The 7,288-nt window shown below is 37.4% G+C and overlaps 1 protein-coding gene across 1 annotated transcript; it reads left to right on the forward strand.

Annotated features, from left to right (window-relative positions):
* The first annotated feature begins 1,435 nt into the window (after nucleotides 1–1,435).
* On the forward strand, nucleotides 1,436–5,393 carry LOC114825610 (ubiquitin carboxyl-terminal hydrolase 3-like). The gene is made up of 9 exons (XM_029104526.2): nucleotides 1,436–1,812; nucleotides 2,563–2,694; nucleotides 2,840–2,878; nucleotides 3,263–3,368; nucleotides 3,929–3,987; nucleotides 4,078–4,152; nucleotides 4,270–4,318; nucleotides 4,435–4,511; nucleotides 5,061–5,393. The coding sequence occupies exons 1-9, from the start codon at nucleotides 1,738–1,740 to the stop codon at nucleotides 5,157–5,159; spliced, it is 711 nt and encodes a 236-aa protein (XP_028960359.2). The 5' UTR covers nucleotides 1,436–1,737; the 3' UTR covers nucleotides 5,160–5,393.
* The last annotated feature ends 1,895 nt before the right edge of the window (nucleotides 5,394–7,288 follow it).

Below are 7,288 nucleotides of genomic sequence, written 5' to 3' on the forward strand. Positions count from 1 at the left end.
TTGTCAAAGAATAAAATGAGCATAATAACTTAACAAGGGCAGCTCTGCTGCTCTAGTGGATCAAATAATTTCAATCATACCTACCAATTGTCCTAGTAGATTTCCACATATTTCTTCTAACAGTGGCAAGAAGCGAGTGAACTGCAGGTTATCATATTTAGAATGTCTCTCTTGTCTTTCTGTTATGAGCCAAAATTTCAGTGGCGGATGAACCGATTGGAGGGAAATACTGCAACTGTAAGAACCGTCTTTGTGTTGTGTATGATCTTTAGACCCAAACATGCTGAGCTGAAGTTGTTGAACTCATGTATGATATCATGCGCTCTCGTAATTGTTGGAACATATGAAATGGGATTAACTTCACAATGTTTATGAACAAGCACTTACCAAATGTTTCGCGACTAATACAAAATGTGATTCTCTAACTTGATGGCATTTTCGGAAATTTAATAGCATGGCTGTTACAAAATTCAAAAAATTTATGTCGAAAATTTGATAAAATAAAAAAAACCTAATGAAAAAAAATTTCAAAACTTTGAATTTTAATCAAATGTCATCTAATAACTAGTCTTGATGATGATTTTTGGTCGTGTGCACTGTTCTAACCGCCCTCGAGAGCACACTAGCATGCCTGACCCTTTACAAATCTAAAAGCCAAAAAACAAAAATTATAATCTTGTTTATTCAAGCAAATAGTGGGAGAGAAGAATCAAGCCTATAAACTAAGATGTAATGATAAATGGTCTTAACCACTTGAACTACAGGTTGGGTTAAATTTTTTTTTTTTTTTATTGATGCAATGAGATATTTACACTAAGGGATGAAAGATTAAATTGGTTTTGAACTTGCCATTCACGAAATTCGAATATAAGATCTCTTATTTACAAGTGAAGAGAAATACCACTATACTGTAATTGAATAAAGTAGAGATTCCACAATAAAACAAATTGACAATATAGAAATTAGCTCAATTTCTTATAAAGACATGTAAAATTCTTTTTTTTTCCTATGTAGAATTTATACTCTGATAAGTAATACTAACGCCATCTCCAATAGAGAGGGCTAAAGGTCCAAAAGCAAAAAATTGGCTTGATATGTCCAAAACTCATCTCCAACGAATGACATGCTTATAATTCTATGGAACCCACTAGGCCATTATTTGGCCAAATGGGTATCAGACTGGACAAATATTGCCCCTCTCTAAGCCTTTTTTTGGGGCCAGCTCCTCAATTGCAATAATTAATTCAAATTCAACGCCAAATTTTGAAAACATATAGTTTAATAAAATTAATCAACAAATTTAAAGTATAAACTTTAAACTAATAAATTATTGAGACACTATGTTTAGCACTTTGGTTGAAGATTGTATATGAATATAACCTGATATCTATCTATTTAAAAATAATTTTTTGTAGGCTATGTTTAGTCTTTTTTATTGGAGATGAGATAATCGGCTCAGATCGGGTTAAAATCTTAAAAAACGCCTAAAAATTTTGGGAAATGGTACCATCACACTGGGCATGGGCCTTGAAATGGGGGACATTCGCAGCGTAAGGCCAGAGGTGAGTCGATAAACAGTGTATTAAGTGGAAAGCCTTATTTGAAACCCACAGCCCCAAACCTATATATTAACCCAAAACAGCATTTCACAAAATCCCAGATTGTCCAGCTTCAAACCTCACCAAACGAAAAGGCACAAAGAAAATAAAATCGAATCGGAGAGAGAGAGAGAAAGCCATGGCTGCTTTGGACGAAGCCCCGTCGGCTAAGAGATGGCTTCCTCTCGAAGCTAACCCTGATGTTATGAACCAGGTACTTCAATCAATCGCCTTCCTTTTCAAGCAAAAATTAAATTCATCGTAATTATTTTTGTATTTTTTAGGTTATCCTCTGTTTCTCTAAAAAACGTCGGAAAAGAAAATAAAATAGTTTAATTTTTTCTTGGGAGCAAAACGGAGAGCTAGGGTTTGGTGCGAATTTGATGGGGAAGATGGAACTTTTTGATTCTTCTGGAATTAGGGTTCTAGTTTGTGATTAACAGTTGGCAAAGGGATGATCAAGTATGCTGAAGACGTATCGGTTTCGTTTATACTAAAAATTTTAGCGAGGGAGACCCAGTTGGTGAATATTAAGTAAACATTTGCTTTTGATAAAAAGCTAAACAGGAATTTGGTTATCGAAATTAAAATGTAATACAACAACAACAACAAAGCCTTATCTCACTAAAGTGGGTCGGCGAAATTAAATGGTAACGAGTAGCGAAAATCATTTGCACTGAAGAAAAGCGCAAAAGTGTTTGGACTATTCTTTCAGCTGTTAAATGATCAAATTCAGCAGATAATACAACCTCCTAAATAAAGAACAGAAGTTCGAAAATCCTATTCTTCGTCGTTTTGATTACATGTACTCTTGTTTGTGTGTTATGTTGCAGATTAGATTTATAATTTTTTGTAAAGTGATATATTCAGGAAGAGCACCATTTGCACCATTGTACTTTACAATGGTTTACCTCATTGTGCAAAATACCAAATCAAATGTAAGAAATATATTTGGTCATTGCAGTTCCTTTGGGGCCTGGGTCTTCAAGAGAATGAGGCAGAATGCTTTGATGTTTACGGGTTGGATGGAGAACTCTTAGAAATGGTTCCGAAGCCTGTACTTGCTGTCCTGTTTCTTTATCCTATAACTGCTAAGGTTTTGTCTCTTTCCTTGAAATACAAGTTTGTAATTCTGAACTTTGTGGTTGGTGTGCAACTTAAGCTCTCGGCATCTGTCTTTCTTTTGAACAATATGAAATTTAGTTGTCTCTTGATTTGAGGGATGTTTCTATACTTTTCAGACTGAAGAAGAGAGAATGATGCAGGCAAATGAAAAACAGGTGAGTGATAGGAAATTTGATTGGATGCGCTCTATAAAAAGAAAACCTTGTTTTCTTGCGCGGGTTGTTGGACCTGTGATCTCTCTCTGCATATATGTGGATGGTGCGTATCTGCATATTCATGCGATGATAGTAACTTTTGAGTGATCAGTTGTGTGTTGAAATTTATGTTCAGATTCAACTATGTTTTATGTTTTCTTATCATGCTCACTTATTTTCGATTGTGTTAATTTGTTTTACTTACTTCGTGCGTACTTGGTTTTTTTGCTTTGTGTTTCCAATGATTTACTGATCAAAAGAGAATTTTGTATTGAAATACATTCTGTCTTGATTTGAAGTAGTATGATTTAATTAGATGTTTTGCAATGCAAATCCCGGCTGTAGGAACCCAAAGGTAGTGTTTATTTTATGAAACAAACTGTGGGCAATGCTTGTGGAACTATTGGGCTTCTTCATGCTGTTGGAAACATCAATTCAGAGATCAAACTTGGTAAGTTTTATACTGTTTTCCTGTTATGGGTAAGTTCTGATTAGAGTTATGCATGGAAGCTATGCGTTCTCCGTCCTTTGGCTCTCTTTTTTCTCATATTCCTGTTTCTCTTACCTATAACATTTGGATCACCCTGCTTTTCGAAAATGCAAAACAGTTGCAGGAACAACCGGATCAATATAATTAAAAAGATAATTAATAATATAGAATACCTGGGGAAAGTAATATACCATTGGAAATGAGCTTCTTGGTTATTATCACCCAGGTGTATGCCATTCTAGTTTCTAACTAGGACAGTACATGTTTGTGGACCACGTAGCTGTGGAAATTAGGGATATAGAATCCCGAAACCAGAGAGTTCTAGATACCAAAATTGTTCCCTTAAGTAACTCCTGTGGAGGAATGAGCTTGATCTTTGTTAAGTATGCAACCTTGGAAAACATGCTTCCCTGTCGAAGCCAAAATTAATGAATTAATTTCTTTCTGGACGACTGCTCGCTATTTCTTTTTAAATTTTAATCACAGTTCTTTTTTCCATGTTATCCCCTTTTTCTTTTCAGTTGAGGATTCATTCTTGGATAGGTTTTTCAAAAAAACTGCAAGCATGGATCCATTGCAGGTTCTATTTTCCTTGTCCTTTCAGTTTGACCAATAGAGCCATATTATTCTTCTTGCCTCTTATTGTCATCTATTTTTCATACAAATGTAGCGTGCAGCATTCCTTGAAAGTGACACAGAAATGGAAGTTGCTCATTCAGTAGCAGCTAATGGTGGCGATACAGAGGTGATATATTATAAGTAGCATAGAATATTATATAAAGTACCAATCTCTCCACTTTTCTTTTCTTCTGTTTGGTTCAGATGGTTTGTGCTTCTCATGTCTAACCCTGTTTCTTTGCAGGCATCCGACAATGTGGACACTCACTTTATTTGCTTTGCATGTGTGGACGGTAATGCGTTTTCTATATCTGTTTATTAATGACTTAATTGATCAGAGATGGTTCTTGAAGAGTTTTTTTACCCTACTGTAGGATTTGTGATTTCAATATCATCTTTTAATATGTAGGGGAGCTTTATGAGCTTGATGGGAGGAAGTCAGGTCCAATCTCTCACGGTCCATCTTCACCGGACAGTCTATTGCAGGTATTTAAGATGTCACTGTGCTCTCTGAGAATTAGAGGAAGAACACACAATCAATGCCTAAAAAAAAAGGTCATACCCAGTGCACAAGGCTCCCGCTTTACGCAGGGTCTGGGAGAGGTGAATGTCGGTTAGCCTTACCCCCATTTATGGAGAGGCTGCTCCCAAGTCTCGAACCCGAGACCTACTGCTCATGGGCGAAGACACTTGCCACACAATCAATGCCTAAACATATAAAAAGTTTTAACTGTCCATTTAGTAACCTTTTCTTTTTTTGGTCAAGTAAAGAGGGGGAAGAGGCATAATATCCTAAGATTATAAATGGATGAAGTTTCGAGGGAGAGAAGAAATTATAATTGAAACCGTTTTGAACTGATTTAAAAGTTAATGTGTCTGTTTTGGAAAATTCGATCATAACAGTTTAATTAGTTATTCTCATGTGTTTATTTTGGCTTATTTCAAGTGGGAACGTGTTGGCCTTCTACCCGAGTCTTTGTGTACAGTTTGCAGCCCTTCATCACCCATTTTGATAAGTTTTTTATTGCATAACAGGATGCAGCTAAAGTCATACAGGGCATGATCCAGAAAAATCCCGACTCCCTCAACTTCAATGTGATTGCAATTTCGAAGAAATCTGGTGGGTTTTCTTAAGTTGGAATGCATCCATGTCCTTCAAAAGTGGTCAAAAGTTTAATGCAGTGGTAGCACTTGATGTACGCATCTTTACACTGAACAGTTTTTTTTTTCCTGGTTAACATGTGTGCTAGCATCTATAACATAAGCTTACTCAACTGCGTTAAACTGGCTGTAAAATTCTCTGACTATAGCCTTGGTGTGTACGGATCATGCCTATTGGGCATAGAATAGAGTTCCGTGTTTTTTTAAGGGAAGTGTTATTGGCACTCCAAAAATCTCATTTTTGATCATGCAGTGTTAATGATCTCGGGAAACCAAAACCAAACTCTTTCCAACTTCTAGTTCCCTAGAGTGTCAAAGGAGTATGTTTGATTATACGGCGTGGAATGTGTCAATTGCATTAGTGTGACAGCATGCTAGATAATTAGATTTTATGGTCATCTGCACGGCGTGCTCAGAATATTTCGAAGAGAACACATAGAAACCAAGCCTCAGGGATTGGTATGGAACTAAAGTAAGAGCTCAGAGTGAACAACTATTACACACTAGTTCTTTCTTGGCCGTTGCAACCAATTGCCATATTTTAGTGTTCGTTTGATGTCCATGATCATGCGTATTGTGTATCATTTCGGATGCTGCCTGGACTGCTCTGCTCTTTGGTTCTTGATGTTCCTAACACCGCACGCCAACGTTGAAGCCAGCCGGCCAAGTTCGTCAGAGCCAACGGGGGTGCTGTCCTGTCACATAATTGTAAGCCTAGTAAAATACCATCACCGCGGTTGCCCCAAGCCCTCCGGACATAACAAGGCCGGTAGTCAGCAGAAGCATTGCAACTGCTGTTGGTACCAACACCTTGCTAAAGATCACCAGCAATGGTGGTGCAGCCACCAAAGCAATAACAACCGTCGTGAGTGTCAAACCGGAGAGGACAGAGAGATCGGAAAAGGTTATTGTAGTTGAGGTCTTGGCTAATTGATAAGAGGGTTTTGTGGATTTTGATCCATTTATGTGCGTCAAATTATGATTTGTTTTCAAAGGACCATTTGAAGCGGCCTTTGAAGTAGGCTTGGCAATTTTTGACACGACTAGATAACCGGACATGAAATTAACAGGTGTTCGGGTCGTCATGATAACGAATCGGGTCGTTATCGTTTGAAGGGACTTACACAAGGAGTTTAGGCATTATTCATGATCTATCATGAAGACTCACAAACAATTTGGATACTGGCATAAATGTCGATCAAGCCACTGCATATCGTTGTCCAGCAGAACATAATCAGGTCTCGCTCTTCCTAATCCATGGGCATGCTCTTCTTGCAGCTGAAGAAACAGCGGGATGGCAAAATTGTTGCCAGATACTTAAGCTGTGAGGCAATCTAGCTCGCTAGCTAGCAGCGTAGCAGCACGAGACCAAGTTGTTTCTTTGCCCCCTGGCCCTTGGATACCTAGACCCAACACAACACGTGAAGAGGAAAACAAACTTATAACTGTATATAACTGATGACACCGGAGAAGTTACTTAGGAAACAATAATGGGATATACACAAACAAAAGTTTTCATTCCCACGAGCCAATTACACCAAAAGTTTTCATGATAAAGTCCTATTCCAACATTTAACAAAACCAAAGTTTATACGCTTTCGACAGGAATTTCATGATCAAGGTCTTCTTTTTTATGGGGAATTTTCTTCAAGACGTGGAACTTGATTTCATGATTTCGTCGTTCTAAATCTGGAATTGCAGTCACTTCCGGATATACTTCATCAACAGTCGGTCATTTTTTAGTTAAAAGATTGCATGAACTAGGTAAGAGCGTTAGCCAACCTCACAATTTCAGTAGCAAGGATATCATCTGCTTCGCTTTCATCATCTTCTTCGCTTTCATCTTCCTCTTCCATTTCTTCTCTTCCTCTTCGCTTCCATCATCGTCACTTTCATCATCTTCTTGACGTTGATACCAAACCACTATTGCTGCTAACAGAGCAACGATCTAAAAGGAAGACAAATGAAGGGTTTTTCGTTTGGGAAGTTTTATTTGAACGAACTTATCTCTGCACCCAACTTACATTTTTAATATGACTTATCTCTTTATCCTATTGCATAATTACTATTAAGTACAAAATGAAATTAACAATTATTGACTC

This window comes from Malus domestica, chromosome 06, assembly GCF_042453785.1.
Source record: "Malus domestica chromosome 06, GDT2T_hap1".
Lineage (NCBI taxonomy): Eukaryota > Viridiplantae > Streptophyta > Magnoliopsida > Rosales > Rosaceae > Malus > Malus domestica.

What these genes read in the sequence shown, in the direction of transcription:
- LOC114825610 (XM_029104526.2), top strand. Translation starts at nt 1,738, where the DNA reads ATGGCTGCTTTGGACGAAGCCCCGTCGGCTAAGAGATGGCTTCCTCTC. An exon ending in CAATTCAGAGATCAAACTTG is followed by an intron (nt 3,369 to 3,928) that starts GTAAGTTTTATA and finishes TTTTCTTTTCAG; the next exon opens with TTGAGGATTCATTCTTGGAT. An exon ending in CAAGCATGGATCCATTGCAG is followed by an intron (nt 3,988 to 4,077) that starts GTTCTATTTTCC and finishes ATACAAATGTAG; the next exon opens with CGTGCAGCATTCCTTGAAAG.